At 40.0% G+C, this 18639-nt stretch overlaps 1 protein-coding gene across 1 annotated transcript in view; it reads right to left on the bottom strand.

The window, feature by feature from the left end:
• Positions 1–1908: 1908 nt before the first annotated feature.
• LOC145343541 (transmembrane channel-like protein 1) overlaps positions 1909–18639 on the bottom strand; it is a 48819-nt gene continuing 32088 nt past the window's right edge. The window contains exons 10-18 of the mRNA XM_080189791.1: positions 17489–17668; positions 17233–17388; positions 14376–14504; positions 14182–14249; positions 10685–10924; positions 9339–9464; positions 7152–7230; positions 5657–5744; positions 1909–2165 (exon numbers count right to left, since the gene is read on the bottom strand). Of these exons, the coding sequence (XP_080045917.1) occupies positions 1909–2165; positions 5657–5744; positions 7152–7230; positions 9339–9464; positions 10685–10924; positions 14182–14249; positions 14376–14504; positions 17233–17388; positions 17489–17668 (1323 nt within the window). The remainder of the gene's footprint in view (positions 2166–5656; positions 5745–7151; positions 7231–9338; positions 9465–10684; positions 10925–14181; positions 14250–14375; positions 14505–17232; positions 17389–17488; positions 17669–18639) is intronic.

The raw sequence follows: 18639 nt of genomic DNA on the forward strand, positions 1-18639 counted from the left end.
AACCGCAGGGAGAATGCGCAAACTCCCACAGACACAGGCCCAAATCCATGTATCTGCACAGCTAGCAGTGCTAGTCACCGAGCAGTTGCGGTGCCCGTCTACCGGTCCAGGATCAAGCACACACACCGACACGAAGTACTAGGCCACTCCCAGAACTTCCAAGAGCAGCCCACACACGACCCACCGTGTGCATGCCCCTCGCTTGACACGAGGTGGACCTCCACCTGTGGAATAAAAAGACAAAAACGTTAATCTTACAAGCCTGCTTTTCCGGTGTCTCCTGAGGTTCTAACCTTATTTAATAGCCCCTACCATAACCCTCCATCCTCATTTCACTCATGTGTCTATCTAACTGAACCTTAAACGAGTTCAACGTTCCTGCCTCCACCACCCTACTCAGTAGCGCGTTCCACACCCCCACAACTCTCTGCGTAAAGAACCTTCCTCTCACTTCCAAATTATACCTCTCCCCCCTCACCCTTAAATCATGACCTCTCGTGTTTGTACCCAGTCTAGGGAGCAGTCTCTCACTATTAACTCTATCTATTCCCTTCAGTATCTTATATACCTCTATCATGTTCCCCCTCAATCTCCGTCTTTCCAAGGAGAAAAGTCCCAGTTTCTCCAACCTTTCCTCGTAACCCAGCCCCTCCATGCCAGGCAACATCCTGGTAAACCTTCTCTGCACCCTTTCCAGAGACTCCACGTCCTTCCGGTAGTAAGGTGACCAGAACTGGACGCAGTACTCCAAATGCGATCTAACCAACGTTCTGTACAACTGAAGCATTAGACGGCAGCTTTTATACTCTATACCCCTTCCTATAAAGGCTAGCATTCCATAAGCCTTCCTAACAACCTTCTCCACTTGTGACGCAACCTTCATGGATTTGTGAACCTGCACTCCCAGGTCCCTCTGTATGTCTATACTCCTAATCTGTCTACCTTTTATCACATAGCTCCTCTCTGCATTATTCCTTCCAAAATGCATCACCTCGCATTCGTCAGGATTAAATTCCATCTGCCACCTATCTGCCCAATGCACCAACCTATCTATATCCTGTTGTATCACCTGACAATCCAGTTCAGTACCCGCCAACCCTTAATCTTGGTGTCATCAGCAAACTTGCTGATCACACCACCTACACTCTCTTCCAAGTCATTTATGTATACTACAAAGAGGAGAGGTCCCAGTACTGAGCCAATCCAAACTTTGTTTCATTTTAATCTTGTATCTTTGACCTCTGTATTAGACCCATAAAATACCAAAACTATTTGTTTCATTCTAGCCTCTGTTATTCTTATTTAATTTTAAGCACTCCACTCCTGCTGATATAGAATCAATTCACTCTCATGAAATTATTCAAATTTTCCTTATTATTTTTATTTCCTCACATTAGACAGCATCTTCATGAATCTGTGTTGCACACTGTCTGATATTTCAATACCCTCCCTACAGTAAAGAGCACAATGAGCTATGGTAGTCTAACAGAGGTCTATTAAGCCTTAACATAGCCCCATCATGACTGAGACAATTATTGTACATATTTATCAGGACAGATGCTTTTGTGTGTTTTGTTGTTGTGGCATTTCCATTGGAATTTTTTTTCCTGCAAGTTCAATGTTCACAACAAAGTAGCAAAAGAACAAGCAAATCAGAAAAAATATGATTTCTTCCAAATTCAAAACCTAGATTTCATTAGCAAAATCATTAAGAAGTACAATTAACACATGCTCTGAATTCAGTTAAATTTTATTACAGCGATGAGCTGATACACAACCATTAATACACTGTATGATTGCTTTGTTCTTGAATTATGTATTTTGTTCACAAAAAATTCACTCAAAACAGTAATACATTTTTAAATTAATTTAAAGCGGTGTAAGGTTATATTTCAGTCAATGTCCATATTATCTATAAGCAGCACCACCTCTGGGCATCCTTGGATGAGCTCCATGGAAATTCTGTGGTCCAGGATAACGAGGCACACCTGGCAATTGGCCAGGTCCTCTTGGTCCTGGTGGTCGAGTCACAGCAATTCGCGGTGGAGCAGCAAGTCTCATCCCTCTTCCATTGGGTGGATGGGCACTGTGAGCCGAGGGTTTATTCAAAGAATTAACTCCATTTGGTTTCTTATCCGCATCACCTCCTGTTGCTTTTTGGTTGGCTGAATAATAAATAGGAAGACAAATTTCATGTTTGTTTACTTTTTAAAAGCCCTCCTCTGCCTGGAAAGAATGGGTTATTAAACTAAACTCAAAATGATTAATTGTGCAAATATCCATCTAAAACAACAGGAACAAGACCTCTATACCAACACCCTATCCTAATTCCACTTAACTAAGACATACTATGGGCTCTCTTATATTTACAGATATAAACAGTAAATGCCAGTGTAAATGCAAATATATTCATATTCAGAGAAATAGAGGCTCATTTTTCCTTTCACCCTTTGAAACCAGGAGATGAAAATTGTGCCAGTCCTTCAGCGAGTGAGTGAGTGATCCACTTTGTCAAATTATTGCTCAGGTATTGAAGGTGAAACTGACCTCCAGAGGTACTCACAGGGATTTTCTTACGTTGTAGGGAAATTAAAAATGGCTGTTCTTTAGGACAAAAGTCACATATCTAATACTCAATGCAGACGCTTTGTGCCTACTCGAATCTAAGCTCTAAAGTTGCCAAGTCAATACTGAAGAGTTTCCCTATTGTATCTCAACACTCCAGACTTCTGGATGATGGTTCATGGATTGCAAATCAGATGTGAAAATTGGATGCTGGCAGCTCACAACTTTCATGTAAGACTCTGTTCTACTTTTGGTTGTATGACAAGTGAAGTGCAAGCATTCCACTGACCTAGAATAGGACTCCTCTAAGAATATCTCTGATTAGAGGTAGGTGCCCAGATTTTCACCGAGTTGGATCGATATGGGAACATGATTCTGCAATTCCTGCCCCCTTTCTCGTTCCTAGCAATTTTGGACACAATGCAAGTAGCAAGCTTGCACACAGCATTCCTGCCTTTGCCAGTTCTATTGCAGGGATAGACAGTTCAAACCTCCTGGCACCCCCACAATTTCTGTGGAATCAGGAATCCTTCCATAAGTTGAAGTGGTCACAACATCTCAGAAGAGTCAGGAATCATTTATTTTGAAGTAGAAAATGATCTGTTCTTTCAGTTTCAAGAGGCTTCATTGGAGCTGTGATGGTACAATTTGATAGTTGAACCCATTATGAATATTTGGCTGAGTTTCAACAGGCAGTTGTGCATATGTCTTGATTGCAGTTTTATATAAAGAATCATCTGTCTTTGATGTGGCAAATGAATAAATAGAACCATAGAAACGTTATGGCACAGAAAGAGGCCATTCTGCCCATTGAATCTGCTCTGGCTAAAAAAGTAAAAAAGAAACTAGCCATTCAGTTTTGTCTCAATTTCCAGCACTTGGCCCATAGTCTTGAAAGTTGCAGCACTTCAGGTGTGGATCCAGGTACCTTTTAAATGAATTGAACATTTCAGCTTCAACCACCAATTCGGGGAGCAAATTCTGGACACCCACCAACCACTGGGTGAAAACATTTTTCTCATGTCCCCTTGAATCCTTCTACAAATCACCTTAAATCCATGCCCTCTGTTAATTGATCCCTCCACCAGAGGAAACAGGGCTTTCCTGCCTACCCTATTTAGGCATAATTTTGTGCCTAATTGGGGTTACCTCTTAGCTTCCTCTGTTCTAAGAGAAACAACCCAACTTATCCAATCTTTCCTCAACATTGCAACTTTCAAGCTCTGGCAACATTCTTATAAATCCCTTCTGTACTCTCTCCAAAACGATTATGTAATGTGATGACCAGAAGTTTATATAAAATTGCAACAGTGGCCTAACCAGTCTTTTACACAGTCCCATCATTACATCCCTGCTTTCTATTCAATGCCTCATCCAATAAAGTAAAGTATTCCATACTACTTCTTTCTTGCCTTGTACATCTGCCCTGCCTCCTTCAGGAGTCTATGGACATGCACTCCAAGGTCTCTTTTTTTCCTCTACTTATGTCAGTATTGTAATTTGCTAAAGGTCTGAGCTTCATGTGCACTCAGGAAGTTTTTGATCATCTTATTTGAAGAATTTTTGTTTTGTTTTCTACCCATGTAAGTATCTGAAGACGACAGGAAATTGAATGACAGAAAATAATTTAATGTTTTAATGTTGTTCACAATTTAGGGAGGACTAACACTTGGATTGTTGAGCTCCCATGAAGGAAGTCTTTGTGAATTATTTTTCCACATTGTTAGGCAGAAGCTGATAAAGTTCTGCCATTCATATTCTCCAGAGGCAGGAGCAAGAATCACAACAAAGCTTCTGCATCAAAGTAAGACAAACAATGAAGGGATTGGAAATAAATTGACCATAGTAAACTGGGCTGAGCTGTTAATGGGTAAACCAATGGATAAACACTAGACAGTGAGCAAGTAAGTTTTTTGATAATTTGAAAAAGAACTAGAGGGGATATGGGGAGAATTTGATTTTTAAAAAATGCATTGGAAATTTGCAGCCTGAAAGAGTGGCAGAAATAGATTCAATTTTAACATTCAAAAGAGAAATGAATAAAGGTAATGCATTTGTGCTTTGGGGCAAGAACAATAGTTGCATTAACTTGATAGCTCTTTCAAAGACTATGTCCTGACAAAATGGGTTGAATGGCTTCTGAGGGGGAATAATACCCATACTAATAATTAGGGAGGAGAATAGTAACCATATTAATAACTGTGTCCAGTGAAAAGGTTAAAAGAGATAAAACACAAAAGCCTGCACAATGTTTAACTGCAGGATAGTAAGCAGCTATTTCCAGATAAGAAAGGGGGAAATGTTGGTCATGCCTCACACTGTGAGAGGCCATTAAACTAGGCAATTAGAAAGGGGAGTTGATTTGTGCTCTAATATTCAGACATAGCTAGGATTTTAAAGACAGTTGAAAACAATACTCAATTGACGCAATTAAAATCTCATGCTGATTGAATGTTATAATTAAGCAAGTGTTAGATGATCGTGATTTTAAAATCTGTACTTTATAGATGATGTAACCTTAATGAATGAATGTGAGCGCAGAGCTAACTCCCAGACTTGTATTTATTTGTAATCAAATTTTAATTATAATTGATTGTACACTTTTGAATTTTACACTCTGATTTGTCTGAATGATTTAAATCAGGGTCCTGTGGTGCTGCAGTCGTCAATAAATCATCTTGAAATCACTCTGTGATTTTGTCTGGCTACTTGAGGGAATGATAGTTTTGAATACATCGAGAAAACCATTGTGACAACCTCATAACAGTTTCCTTCTGCGCTGTTTGATCCTATAACTTCATGACTTACAAGGCCAAAAGTTATTTAATTTGTACATAACGGAAGGAGCAAAGTATGGGTTTTTGATGAGAGAGGGGACTAAGGGTTATGGGGAGAAGGCGGGAAAGTGGAACTGAGCAGCGACAGATCAGCCATGATCTTATTGAATGGCGGGGCAGGCTCGAAGGGCTAGATGGCCTACTCCTGCTCCTATTTCTTATGTTCTTATGTTCTTATATGCCGATGCAAAATCACAGAGCAGGAAACAATATTTAGCATCTTTTTATTTCTCATCTGGATTCATTTTTCATACCTTTCTGTATGGAATTCTGCAATTCTTCCATCTGATCTGCTGCAGCTGCAGCATTCCGTTTGTTTCTCTTTTTATTTTCTTCACTTTGCTATCAATAATTCCAACAAAAATAAGTTAATTCTCTTTTTAGTGTGACTAAAGAAGGGATAAATGCTATTAAATTCAAATATTCCTAAGCATCATAAAAGGGAATATATGTTCAAGGAATATTTGACAATTTTTTCACAGAAAAGAATTGGGATTACTTTTCACTGTATTATTTTAAATTGAAGAGTTCACCTAGATTCAAAATCCTTCTTCCAGTTGCTGCAACGAAGAAGTATCAATGTTTTCTTGAGCCAGCTTTGATGAGTGTTTTTCACAATAGCCAAGTGTAATTAGTAATTTATCTTCCCACTTCAGACTACCCGTAATCCATTGAGCCATTGGCAGGACTTTTGTTGAACTCAGAGGGAAAACCTCCCATTCATGGAGACTGAGGAAATATACAGAGAAATTTAGGCTGGAGTTTATGGGCCTCTTTGGGGGTGGGGGATTGGCAGATGGGGGCAGGATTATAAAATTAGATGGCATGTTATGGGTGCCATTCCTGGCACCTACCCAATCTTCTCTCTGCAATTTTACTGGTGGCTGGGGAAGTGTTGAGAGACCTGTCCACCTGTGGGCCAATTGAGGCCCTTTAGTAGCTAATTAATGGCCACTTCAGAGCCCCTTCCCACCGCCATTGGAATTTTAGCTGTGCCTGGAGAGGACCACACCAAGTGTACAACCTCACAGGTTTAGCCAAGAGGGGGCATGCCTCCTTTATGGACTCCCGGTGGCCACTGAAGGACACCGCCCCCCCCCCCCACCCCATCTTCCCAACCCTGCGTTTCCCTACTGCTTTTATTTTTGTCCCTCTAGTCTTTGAAAAGAGTAGAGCATCACATCAGATCTCATTTTAAGTTTAAAACATAAAGGTTTTTCTATAAATGATTAATAAACAAGTTCTCTTTCTCTCACACACATATACACACACATATTCTAGAATATAATAAGAAATAGGAGAGAGAAAGTCTCTTTCCAAAACCTTCAGTCCTACTTGCTGAATGAGCAAAGTAGAAACTCCAGGCATGATAAAATATCACTCTGACTTCATTTCCCAGAAGGTTGTTGATCTTGTGAGAGAAGGCATGGGTTACTTTTGAAATTCTGAAGTTATAGACCGCTTTCTCTTTCCGATGAGTTCCTTTGTAAGAAAATGAGCTAGAGGCACAGAATTTCTGTTACAAGCAGAATATCACTATGTATCCAAGAAGATTGCAGTAGAAATTAATGAAAGGAAACATTGAAAGGTGTCACTCAACCACTGCCGAGCCATTCTGACAATAAATTATAGTGACAATGGATGATTGGAACATGCTGTGAAGTGTATTCTTTTAACCATTTTTGTAACACTTAGGCACATAGGGTACTTCTATAAAACATACTATTCTTTGATAAGCTGAATACCTACATTTTGTAATTTCTTCTTTAATTCCAAATTTGCAGCTTTATATGATTCGGAAGTTGCCTGAAGATAATAGATAGCCAAACTGCAAAGGAACAACACTTATGTCATGGTTGATTTCTTTAATCTGATAGTAGGTGTTTGCATCACAACAGAATACCATGTAAAATGTAAAACAGCCTCATCAAAGATCTGTGCATATCTGGAAGGCATATCACAAATGTAGGCACTCAAATTGCTTCATGGGATTTTATCATTCATTGAAATAAATACTTGAACAACAAATTTATAAATCTATCTGTACTATTTTCATGATCATGTCATAAAGTTAAGTAGATGATCTTATTCAAAATCAATGACACCAGGGTTCTTTAATAAACAATTATTCCCAAAAGTATATGTATGGAATTACATGAGACAGCCACATCTACAATTTTCTTCTAATGGCACCCTTTTTAATTTTCATTGCTTCTGTTAATTTTCACCACTCTTGATCTGTTGAAGTTCTACCAGGCTATGATTATTAGTTATCGGTGATATCTTGTCCAAGTCAGCAGAAGGTAAGGGGGCATGGAGTTGGGGGTAGGGTGTTAGCGTGGATAGAGAATTGGTTGTCAAATAGGAGGCAGAGAGTGGGGGTTAATGGGTGCTATTCGGATTGGCGGTTGGTGACTAATGGAGTGCCCCAGGGGTCAGTGCTGGGGCCTCAGCTATTTACCATTTATATAGATGATCTGGAGGAGGGAACCGAGCGTATGGTGTCGAAATTTGCTGATGACACCAAGATTGGTGGAACGGCAAATTGCGCGGAGGGTGTGGAGAGTCTGCAGAAGGATCTAGATAGGCTGGGCAAATGGGCCAGGAACTGGCAAATGGAATTTAATGTTGGCAAGTGCGAGGTGGTCCACTTTGGTAGGAAGAATGGTAGGAAGGACTATTACTTACGTGGCGAAAAACTGCAGCAGGCGACGGTGCAGAGAGACCTCGGGGTCCTTGTGCATGAGTCGCAAAAACCCAGCCTGCAGGTGCAGCAGGTGGTCAGGAAGGCGAATGGGATGCTGGCCTTCATAGCGAGGGGGATTGAATATAAAAGTAGGGAGGTCTTGCTGCAGCTGTATAGGGCATTGGTGAGGCCGCAGCTGGAGTGCTGTGTGCAGTTTTGGTCGCCACACTTACGCAAGGATATTTTGGCCCTGGAGGGAGTGCAGAGGAGGTTTACTAGGCTGATACCGGAGTTGAGGGGGTTGAGCTATGAGGAGAGGCTGAATAAACTAGGCTTGTACTCGTTAGAGTTTAGAAGAATGAGGGGAGATCTCATTGAGACATATAAGATGATGAATGGGGTGGATAGGATAGAGGTGGAGAGGCTCTTCCCGCTCAGAAAGGACAGTAGGACTAGGGGGCACAGCCTCAAGATAAAGGGGGGGCGGTTTAGAACGGAGTTGAGGAGGAACTTCTTCACTCAAAGAGTGGTGAATCTCTGGAATTCTCTGCCCGTTGAAGTGGTGGAGGCTACCTCGCTAAATATTTTTAAGACGCAGGTTGATGGGTTTTTGATAAGCGAGGGGATTAAGGGTTATGGGGAGAGGGCGGGAATGTGGAACTGAGCCACGACAGATCAGCCATGATCTTATTGAATGGCGGGGCAGGCTCGAAGAGCTAGATGGCCTACTCCTGCTCCTATTTCTTATGTTCTTATGTTCTTACCTATGAACCATAGCAATGTCAGTAAATTGTTCAGCAACAGGATACAACATAAATAAGACCAAAACAATCTACATTCTAAAAATATAAACTTGCAGCAGGGACAATGGGCTAGTGATTGAGATGATGTGGAGATGGCGGCGGTAGACTGAGGTAAATACAGTAAGAAGTCTGACAAGTGATTGAAGACATTTTTACTTCCTTACCAAAGGACATTGACGACAACTGTAGCTTCCCTACTGCCAACTACAGAAGATCACCAAATTCACCACAAACAAGTGCTCAAACCTGGCACCCCTTAATGTATATAACTGTTGCCTTAACAGCTGAGTCACAAAAAAACTCCCTTTAAGGAGATTTATTAAAGCAGACTTCAGAAGTTATAAATACAAAATTTCAGAAATACTTGGAAACATTTATAGATGATAGAACTGTCAAGAGACAAGAGTTAACTCTTTAAAACACAGAAGTTTAAGCTAAAATACTTACACCATGAGTAAAATGAAAGACAGAATCAAACCAGGATTGGTTGCAGCGGTGAAAACTTTCGCGAACCACGCTGGAAAGTCATTATCCAGAGTTTCTTGGATGACATCATACATTCTTTCTTTTCCACTGTCAAGTAGAAGTCAATATCATTTAGCAATTACATTTGAATTAAATTTACTATGTTGCTTGCTGTGGCCTTAAGTTAAAAGTTAATAGTATTAAAAGTTCCCTGGATGGTTCATTTTGTAAGCCTGCTTATCCTAAACTTCTCCTGATCTCCTTAGCTACAGCTTGCAGAGTTGTTGGATAAGTTGGTTCCTCTGGGAATTCAGCTGATCACCCTCCAGAAAGCCCCTTGTAGTTGAGAATTCTGATTAATTCTAAATACTCAACATGAGGATAATTAGCAGTAACGTTTTAATATGTGGTTTGAGAATAATACAAAATATTTAAGTAACATATTAATTATGCCTCTAAGAAATTAATTTGTAACATCCAGTAAAATGAAAGATGTGTTCGTGAAAGATATCAGCATAAGTCAGGCACAAATTATGCAACAAAGTAAACTACCCATGCATATCCAGGCCAGGGGATAATGCCAAAAGATAAAGACACCTTCATTTGGTATTAGAGCTAGTTTAAACTGGTTAGAGAAATACTGAATCATAAAAAGCCATTTTTGGGAGAGAACTTCCGTAAAATGGACAGATGAATGACAGATCAATATTTGAAGGTGTGAAACTAAAATTGATTGAAGGACATGTCATTGTTAAATTGACAATTGCTTTTAATTAAGTGCTGGCTAAATAACCTGATAACAAAAAGTATAACCATTCTGCTTTTTGGCATGAAATTAGAGATCTTTTGAAAATGCCTCAAAGCTAATTTTCTGTGTAGGTGAAATCAGAGATCTTCCTTTCAGCAGAAATAAATTTATATTGTCTTAATTGTATGTCTGTCTGAATATTTTTAATTTGTAATGTTTTTGATTCTAACATTTCAATGTTTTAATAAAACTAGTTTAATTAAAGAATTTAATTGAACTGAATAAACATTTTCTTGCCTTTGTGTCTTTAAATTAATCAGGCCACCTAAAAGAATTTCCCACAACGCCCCTTAACAAATTCTATATGAGTGTGTAACTTAATTCCTAGAGTTTGTTTTACTCTATTCTGAGTAAGTCAATTTCAGTGGCAAATAGCTTCAGAACTTGAGGAGTGCTGACTGCAAAACTTTCAGGTTCTTCTCTTGATTGCTGTAGCCCCTGCTGGAAAATGTGTACACATGGATCACAAGTGACAATATAATTAGATAATAGGTCAATTTCTAAGCGATGGGTTATTCACCTAAATGGACCACAATCAAATGACGGTGGTATTGAGACAATGGTGTAAACTGCAGGCAGTGTTGACAGAAACAAGATGATCAGCAACATAGCCATGTAGAAGTTATTAGATCTTGAAGCCTTGAACACACGCTCATGTGGAACATTAGTGCACATGACTGCCCAACACTGCAGATACATGGAGGCCAGAAGACGTAGAACATTGATAGCTGGAAGACACGGAGCATAAAAGGCACCCATCCTAAGGAAAACATATAGGAATTATTGCTTTACATCCTATATTACAAAGATAAGGAGATGTTCAAATTACGTCTCTACAATTACAAATTAAACTCAACTAGGGAATTCCACCTGCTTAACTAATTTTACATTAATGCTGTTGAGGATGGACTCATGAGGACAAATGTAAACAAATAGTGGCTTGAATTCTCTGACCTCAGCCACAGTTGGGTTTCTCCAGTCCCACTGCAGTGAATGAAAATTTAGCTGACCACCAAATTCTCTGTTTCTGCTGGCTGTAGTAATAGGGCGAAAGAGATCACTGAGCCCCAGCCAGTATTTTGAACAGAAATTGCCATAATAAAATGCAATTATCCGTTCTTATTGGTTGATTTGAAAATGTTTCTGTTTTCTATGAGGTAGTTATAGGAACATAGGAACAAAAGAAGGCCATTCAGCTTGTTAAGCCTGCTCTGCCATTTAATACAATCATGGTTGTCTTTTACACACATTGTCCTCATAATCCTTTGTGTTATTGTTAATCAGATATCTATTAATCTCTGATTTAAACAAACTCAACGTCTGAGCTTCCACACCTCCTGGGGTAGAGAATTCCAAAGATTTACAACTCTCTGTATAAAGAAATTTCTCCTCATCTTGGTCCTAAGTAGCTTCCCTCTTTTTTTGAAATTGTGCCCCCTGGTTCTGGACTCCTCACCCAAAAGTAACATCTTATCTGCTTCTACCCTTTCAATTCCTTTAAGATTTTGTAAGTTTCAATGAGACCACCATTCTTCAAAACTCTAGAGAAAGTAGACTCAGTTTGCCCAGACTCAATTCATAAGACAATCCTACCATCCCCAGAATAAGACTGGTGAATCATCACTGCACTGCCTCCAAGGCAATAATATCCTTCCTGAGGCAAGTTGACCAAAGTTGCACACACTACTCCGGTGTGATCTAACCAAGTTTCTATACAATTGAAGCAAGACCTCACTATTCCTGTACTCAAATCCTCTTGCAATAAAGGCTAATATTTTAAGACACATATGATATATTTTGTACTTCCCAGTCAAAACTGTTGGGAAATTTTCTGATATCAGTTTTTTCTCTTTGCTGATTTGCTAAATTAAAAATTTATATGTTCATTCAGCATATCTTACACATTGTAATGACAATGGTTAGCAGTAGTAGTTGGATATTTAAGTAGTAAATATATGCTAATTGAGTCATTACCATTAGGAGATAGAATGGAAAACAACATTGGGAATTTCCTCAAACATTTTGCTATTTGGCTATAATTGTAGGATCAGCAAAATCCCAAGTAGAGGGATAAGCTCAACAATGTTAATTAATCTACTTGTGTTCATTTTAAAAGACAATAACAGAGTGGGAGTCTGCCCTCCAGGAAACTTTGATAGTGTTGTTGAGTTTGAGTGCTAACTCATTATCATCATCTACCTGAGCACTGGTAGAGGAAATTTGCTAAGTAGGGAAACAATAGTTTATTCCACATTTATTGACCACTCTGTCAGACAGACGAGTTTTTTCTTTTAATTCTTTGTTAGGAATGCAAAAACGTTTAGTTAAACATCAGAAAGTTTAATCCTATCTGAAGAATATAGGTATTGATATATTTTACAATATGAAGACAGTTAAAATTTGTTCAGCGCTAGAATAAGGATTTTCCATTTCATTTTTTGCTTCCCTCATCACACACAGCAAATCTGAAAAAATAAGTCAGGTAAAGAAGCTATTGTCCAAGAATTGAGAAAGGTAAATATCATCCAAACATTTCACTCTCAATCTACTGTTTCATAATATAATAACTGATTAAAAATGTTGGTGCATGTTGACTGATATCAATATCACTTCAAACTTTCTCTCCTGATAATCATAATAAGATATTAAGGGTAGCTGTAGAGAGTGGCACAGTGGCACATGTTAGAATGTAACCGATTATAACATTGGATCTGTTGTAGTGTGACCAATGGTGACAAGCCTTAAGGGTCAGCTGACCCAATAAACCATGTGACCATTGACAAAATGATATGAGGATCAGCCGACCAGCTGACTCAGTACAAAGAAGAACCTGTTGGGAATTGTTAAAGTGCTTGGAATGGTCCAGGGTGAGGCTTCCAGCGTTGGAGTATTGAAGTTTCTTTATTAAACTTTTCTCTTGATTTATAAGTTGGAGTACGTCTTGTTGCAATTTATTGTCTACACCTGAAGAGTTCCTTCTGAAGGAGCGACAACAAAATGGTTAGCACTGCTGCGTCACAGCACCAGGGATCCTGGCTTGGGTCACTGTCTGTGCAGAGTCTGCACGTTCTCCCCACATCTGTGTGGATTTTCTTCAAGTGCTCCAGTTTCCTCCCACAGTCCAAAAGATGTGCTGATTAGGTGCATTAGACATGCTAAGTTTTTCCTCATCCTAAATTCTCCCTCAGTATACCTGGACAGGTGCTGGAGTGTGGGGACTGGGGGATTTTCATTGTAACTTCAATGCAATGTTAGTGTAAGCCTACTTGTGACAAATAAGATAAGCAAAGTACACAGAGAATAGAATTCATGGACATAAAATTCTACAGCATAGCAAGAGGCTCTGTGCCCCTATGTCTGCACTGGCCATCATGCAATTATCTATTCTAATCCCATTTTTCAGCACTTGGTCCATTGCCTTGTATGCTATGGCATTTAAAGTATTCATCTAAATGTGTCTCAAATGTTGTGAAGGTTCCCACCTCTACCACCCTCTCAGGCAGTGAGCTCCAGATTTCCACCACCCTCTGCGGATGGAGTATGAGGGGATAACTAAAGTCAGAAGATGATATTGACACCAGTATTTCCTACATGAGTTTCAAATTGATTGGACTCCCTGCTGAAAATACAAAGTCTAAAAGTTACCTATTAAGTCCCCAAGTGAGTCTGCCAACAGCATAGCATCATCTGCAAAATGAACATCACAGCTGTTTCAGAAAATTCCAGAGCAGGTGTTCTGAAACCATTCCTTATGATGTCATTCAATACATAAATCATATAGATATTGATAAGAGGTACAAGAGACAATTACCTTGTCATATTTCTATTTAAGAAAGGTGAATCCAATAAACCTCCCATCTCACTTCCTAGATGGATCTTGAAACAGGAATACATAGGATTTGCACATGGACTCCTATGGCTTCTGTCTTCCTCAGAAGGACTAACTGAAGCGTGAGGTAAGAGGTCTTATGAATATTTCTGAAAACAATCTAAGTATTACCTTTATTCTCCACCCACCATATCATGCCTTGATTGAAGATCAGACCCAGAACATTCCCACTGATATCAAATTCTGCATAGGAAGGCTAGGCAAAAATAATGATTTTAATTCAATGATTTATTCCAAGCAATTATTAGAAGTTAGTGTCTCATATTACATTATAATTATATGCATGTATTTGAATATAAAACTATAATTAGTTAGTACTTACAAATCCATACTCCAGGTCCCAACACCAGCAGTAATTAATAAATCTGACAAAAACAGCACGGAGAAAATCTCCGATCAGTATAGTTATGACAGTCGTCAAGGTATCTGAAACAGTGAGCCTGACAAACTCCTGTGAGAAAATGGAAATGCATTTTAATATGTGGCAGGTCTGAGTCTCCAATGAAACCTCAGCTACTTATCACAATTGTTTATTTTATAAATTTGAACACATCATCAGATCACCAACAATCTGCCCTGGTCCCTCCACTCCAATGCTATAGTTAAGAAAGCCCACCAATGGCTCTACTTTCTCAGGAAGTTAAGGAAATTTGGCATGTCTACGACGGCTCTCACCAATTTTTACAAATGCACCATAGAAAGCATCTTTTCTGGATGTACCACAGCTTGGTATGGCTCCTGCTCTGACCAAGACTGCAAGAAACCACAAAGAATTGTGATCATAGCCCAATCCATCACACAAATCAGCCTCCCATCCATTGACCCCTTCTACACTTCTTGCTGCCTCAGGAAAGCAGCCAGAATAATCAAGACCCCCCCACACCCCAAACGTACTCTCTTCCACTTTCTCCCGTCAGGAAAAAGATACAAGAGTCTGAAAACACGTACCTACCGACTCAAGAACAGCCTTTTCCCTGTTGCCATCAGACTTTTGAATAGTCCTTTCATATATTTTTTGCTTCACCCCTACCTGTAACTGCAACATTATATCTGGCACCTTATCTTTTCCTTCTCCCCTATGTACACCAAGAACAGTATGGTTTGACTATATAGCGCATGAGAAAAAATGCTTCTCATTGTATCCCAATACATGTGAACAATCCGCTGCTGTTATTTTAAATCAAATGAAAGTTAAAGTGTCTGATTTATAGCAAATATACATATTTTTTGAGGATGGTTCTTCAAATAGGAATTACAGGGGCAAATCTCCCAAAAAAAGTGTTGAATTTGCTTAAAACCTGGAGTAAATCACACTGGTCTTTTTCAGCGGGAGTTTCAAAATGAATCTCCTACACTGTGTGCACTGCAGAGAACACGAGGGTAAATCAGTCCAAAAATCAGGAATGGGGCCTATTTCCGTTGGAGAGGCCGGCAATATAGCACTGAGCGGATCACTGTACATGTGCCAACATGTCAGTGCCGAAATCGGCGCATGCATAGCAGCCTGCACTGCCGGCCTCCCAATCACTGGCCAGGGCGATCACTGGCCAGTCTTGCGACCCCACATCACCGACCCTCCCCCCCTGCCCCCATGGCCTGATTGTTGGCCCCTCGAACATGCCCAGGCCAGCTTCAATGTGTGCCCCCCACACTGGCAGCCCCGAGCCCCCAGCGGGATGACCCCCTCCACCCTAGTCCCATTCACTCCCCGCCCTCCCTCTGTGAGTCAGCCCAGGTGCAGAGTGGCATTAGGATCCCCCCACACCTACCAACGCCTCAGAGGACCTTCCCCCAATAGGCCCCACCCACATTAGGTTATGTCCTCTTGGCATTGAAAATCTATGATTATAAAATTTATTTTAAACATTTGAAGGGAAATTTCTGGCACTAACTTGCAAAAAGCCAATTTGGAGAAGCAGTTGGAACTGTGAAATTACTTGTACTTATATCATCCAATACAGTGGGCCCAATTTTATCATTGCATCGTACCCATTTTCAGTAAAGTTGAGTGCGAGGCCATTGACGTGATCTGCGAAACGGGCACAATGGCGATTTAGATGCATTGCCTGCCCAACTCTAGCAGCATTTTCCCCTTTTCTATCATGTTCACCAATCTGGAATCATGCCAAAATGGACATGCTGAATAAAGTCTGAATCAGGCACTCCAGCTGCTGAAAAGGTAAGTTCAGCACTTCCAACGGCTCTCTAGCTTGGTGGTAGTGGTGGTGGTGGTGGTGGGTTGGGTGGGGGGGGGTGCCAGATCATTCTCTGGTGAGGGGGTAGGGAGGGAGAGAGGAGGAGGCGGATCAGATGTACCTCAGGAGGAAGGGGAGTGAAGCCAGACCATTCTTTTTTTCCAGGCTGCGTGCATATGGGGGCGCCTGAAAGCAGGTTTCCAAGTCAGATCTGAATTGTGCCCAGATTCAGCAATTAGAATGAAAATGGTAAAATCAGGCCCAGTACGTTCATGTTGTCAAATGTATGATCTATACAGAGAAAGTAAATAATCTGATTCATTAATAATTGTTTTTCATAATGCCATCTATTTCAAGTATATTCCTTTTTTAGAAGATAATGTTATTTTATTCAAACAACTGATATTTGCATTTCACTTTTGAGTTTTTTTAGTCAGAAGCAGGGTGCTTTGGCTTCAAGTGTATCTGTTATATTAATGGTAGATAATTTTAACAATTGTTAACGTGATCATTTCCTTCCTAAAGACTATGTTTAATATTTCTGTGAGAAATATTCTATTAACATTGTTCCAAATCTATTACAAATGACTCACCGAAAAAGTGGCAACTAAGTATGTTGTAATGACAGACACCAGACTTTCTGGTTTAATGGTGTAGGCTGATGTCAGACCAATGAGATAGTTTTATTGCTACTCAGTAAATTCCAACGAATGCAGGTGTGATCCATGTATAACAAGTGGGATTGCACCAGTAGATTTTCTTGCTGTGGACTATATTCCAGCGAATTGCCCTGGCAGTTATTTAAGATGGACAGCTCACTGTTTCTATTTAAATGAAGTCCATTCCTAAAATCAGCATTGTTTCTAGCTTGAGGAGAGGATTGGCACACTAGTTTGTCAATCAGCTGCTGGAGATCTTGGAAATCTCAGTTTAAATTATATGTATATTATATTGAACACAATATTGCCAACTGACAGAAGATACCTGCCCCACCATGGTCTCCCAGCAAGGTCCTCTGGGTACAATAGCAGGATCAACATCTAACAGAGGACGTGACGTTGAGTTCTCCAACCAAGTTCCATTGTAAAGATTCTTCTCCCAGATAGTAATGTTGTATCTAACAATCTTTTCCTCTTCAAGCTGAAACAAAATAAGCAACGTGAAGAAATATAAACTTCTTCAGCCTCAAATGTTATTTTGTACGTGAAGTCAAAATGATTAATTAATGCACTGTTCTTGCCTTCAGGTTGATTTCATCCAATAGTGCAATAATAAAGGTGTAGAGGTTACCAAGAAACAAAGCAAAAATGCGGCCCAGTTGCCACTGGAGTGCAATTCGTGGATGGTAGTTCTCTAAAGGACTAATGATGTCAAATAGCATTGGACAAAACATACCCAACAGAGACATGACCATATTTACCTAATAAAAGAGACACAAGATCAATAACATCACACAAATTGTAATTAAATGAGTACTTTAGAGAAGCAGTGGTGTCATTTCAGTATCTTTGAAGGAAATGGGGGCGGGGAGGGGTGCACGGTAAGAAATCTCACATACCAAAACACTCAAAATAAATCTTGTTCAATAACTTCCCCCCTCCCCAAGAACAACTACATTTAATGGGGCAGCATATCCAGGAACAAGTTTTTGTCAATGATTTTATGTTGGAAAATTTTGAATACATTGGCTGGGATTTTCCCAGCCTGCTGCGCTGCTCAAGCAGCTCAAGCGTTACGTTGGTCACAAGTCTCCAAACATTTTTTTATAGCACAATAAATTCCGTGCCAAAGATTATCATATGGAAATTTGCATTTCCATATGATTAGAGGGCCAAGGACAGGATTCTCCAGGACTGCTAGCATTGGGGTGTGGAAGGCCGGCAACCTGGGGTTTACAGGGCAGGCTAGTGATCGGGAGGCCGTCTGGGGAGGCCAGCACGCGTGCACCAATCTCCGCATTGACAGATCAACACATGCACAGGGGCCCGCTCAGCACTGTGCTGCCGTGCTGTCAAGTGGGAATAAGCCCTGCCCCCTACTTAGCAGAGAGAATCATGCTGAGGCACTCTGCAGTGCTCAAAGTGTCAGAGATTCATTCTGGTAAGTCGTCCAAAAAAAACAGACAGGAAATACTTCCGTTTTCCTGCGTGTTTGTCACTTACTTTTGTTTTGGGAGAATCCCAGCCTTTGTTTTAAATAAATTTAGTCACTACATATTGTGATTCCTCCACCAGAGTGGTGGTGTGTGAAAAACCTGACAAAGCATGCCAGCCTTCTGTTAATGACAAAGACTTTAGTGTGCAGGTTTTCCTATGAGTCATGATTTTGTAATAATGTTGCTGGAGTTACACATCCACCCACTATATGCTCACATTCCTGTTGATTTGTTGT

This window comes from Carcharhinus amblyrhynchos, chromosome 5 (genome assembly GCF_965287045.1).
Source record: "Carcharhinus amblyrhynchos chromosome 5, sCarAmb.v2.hapA, whole genome shotgun sequence".
In the NCBI taxonomy this organism is placed as follows: Eukaryota; Metazoa; Chordata; class Chondrichthyes; order Carcharhiniformes; family Carcharhinidae; genus Carcharhinus; species Carcharhinus amblyrhynchos.